Here is a 2,188-nt window from a genome sequence, read left to right as displayed (position 1 = left end):
GCACGCAAGGCGAACTCTGGTCATTCTGTTGCAAATGTACTTACTCAGCTCGGCAGACAGGCCTCTCGCACCAGCCCACCAACCTAGCCAGCCAACCCAGGCACAGAAGCAGAGCCGGACGGAGTCACTGCCGAGCCGTCGTCCGTCCTCCGCCGTGCGGGCGGTGGCGTGGCGACGAGTGACATTTCAATGCAGGGGCGCGAGGCCGGCGTCGGCGCGCCAGCCGATGGCCTGAAACCCCAGGCGGCGGCGAAGGCGACGCGCTGAGCGGAGACGTATGGCCTCGTCAACGTCCGGCCACGCCGGAACGCCTCGCGTGCTGGGTGAGCTGCGTCCATGGCAACGGCATGTTCAACGCCCGACGCCGTCTCCTCCGTCCCCTGGAAGCGCCACCAGGTCAGCTTTCACCTGCCCGCCCGCCATGTGCTTGCGTTTATTCCCATCTGTGTTCCACTGCGTCCTAGCCAGAGAAGCAGTGCTCCGTCCGTCGTGCGCGGGACGCGGGACATCACGGTGCATCTCTCTAGCAGTTCATCAGCAAATGGTGCACACAACTCATAAAATAAGTGGAAGTCCACGATAATATTATTCTTCATCAGGCTAGATACCCAGTTAAGCCCGCATCTCGTCGCTTCAGGCCAGTAGGAGCCGGAATGACCCTTAATTGCGTACATGTATTATAGGAACTTGAAACGAATTGAGCTATGCATTTAGGCAAGTCGTGCAAAATATTATCAAGTCCAGCCCAACGCACCTACAGCCAGTTGGGTATACAGATGTAACAACATAAACAACTATCCAATTGATTAGATGCACAACTTAAGACAGAATCATTCTGCCAAGTCAAGCAAAAAATATGTCTTCAAGTCCCCAAGCCAACCTAGTTGATTTAAGCAATTCTGAAGCCATGTGAAACAGTGACTTAGTCACAGATAACCATGTGCATAATATGTCTACATAGGGTGAATAAGTGAGCTCGAAACGAACCAGACTATCACTTTTTTCGTGTCCGCAATTCAGCGAGAGCAAGTTTATGTCAGAGGGGGCCTGAGAGTGAGAACTGATCGAGATGGGTCTCTCAAGTGCAATGCAATGGTGGGAGGAGTGGCAGCTGCGCATCCTCGTCCTGGCCAGTTGTTTCATTCAGTACGTCCTCTTCTTCTCTATATGGATGCGTAGAGCTCCAATCCTACGCAGGTTGAGAGTACTGGTGTGGGTCGCGTATATAGCCGGAGATGCCGTGGCCATCTACGCCCTCGCCACCCTCTTCAACCGTCGCAATCAGACTTCGGATGGGGAGAGCAGCGCCCTGGAGGTCCTGTGGGCACCTATCCTCCTCATCCACCTCGGCGGCCAGACATTCATAAGTGCCTACAGCCTGGAAGACAACGAGCTATGGAAACGGCATACCATAACCCTGGTGTCGCAGGTCACGGTTGCCTTGTACGTCTTCTGCAAGTGGGGGTCCGGTGAAAGGATGCTGCTGGCTGCAGCGATCTTGCTCTTTGTTGTTGGCATTCTCAAATTCGCCCGGAAGCCATGGGCCCTCAGGACCGCCAGCTTTAACAGCTTGCAGGCCTCCAGCTCTGTATCCCTGCCAGAAGCACAAAGCTCTGCGCCCATATATTCGCTTGAAGAATACTAGTGGCTGGGGCGCCCCATGGGGCGCCTCCTCGCCGGTCAGGTGCGGCTGAATCAACAGCCCAATCTTTAGCTTCACTCAATTAAAGTTATCTTAGATATACAATCACATACCAACATGTCTTTCTTCTCTCACCAATTACTGACTGATTGCACGTGGTTTCTGATTGATTATCCATAATCTATAACTTGACAAAACTTTTTTACAACAATGTTTCAAGAAAACATGGTGTACATTTGATTTTGCTTGATTGTATCACAATTGGCTTATACAGGTAGCTTTACATACAAGGTTGAAACGATGCCTGAACTAATCAGCACACATCGAGCTGGTGGTGTACACCAACGAAAGGCGCATCACACACAGACGACAGAGCAAACGGAGGACAGCAACGCTAGGCCTGAAGTATCAAGGAAAGGTGATGTATTGCATATTTGCATCAGCATGGAAGGGTTCCTGTAATCCGGCAGAGGGTGCAGCTCCTCAGTAGTTTCTTCATAGAATTTGACAGATAATCAAACTTTGCAAATTTGCATGTAATCCATA

The 2,188-nt window shown here is 51.5% G+C and overlaps 1 protein-coding gene across 1 annotated transcript; it reads left to right on the top strand.

Annotated features, from left to right (window-relative positions):
* Positions 1 to 1,069: 1,069 nt before the first annotated feature.
* Positions 1,070 to 1,645, top strand: LOC124657674. The gene has a single exon (XM_047196188.1). It carries the CDS (start codon positions 1,070 to 1,072, stop codon positions 1,643 to 1,645), a length of 576 nt encoding a protein of 191 aa, XP_047052144.1.
* The last annotated feature ends 543 nt before the right edge of the window (positions 1,646 to 2,188 follow it).

This window comes from Lolium rigidum, chromosome 5 (genome assembly GCF_022539505.1).
Source record: "Lolium rigidum isolate FL_2022 chromosome 5, APGP_CSIRO_Lrig_0.1, whole genome shotgun sequence".
NCBI lineage: Eukaryota > Viridiplantae > Streptophyta > Magnoliopsida > Poales > Poaceae > Lolium > Lolium rigidum.
The sequence above is the reverse complement of the archived record's forward strand: the minus strand, read 5'-3'. Positions and strand labels throughout refer to the sequence as shown.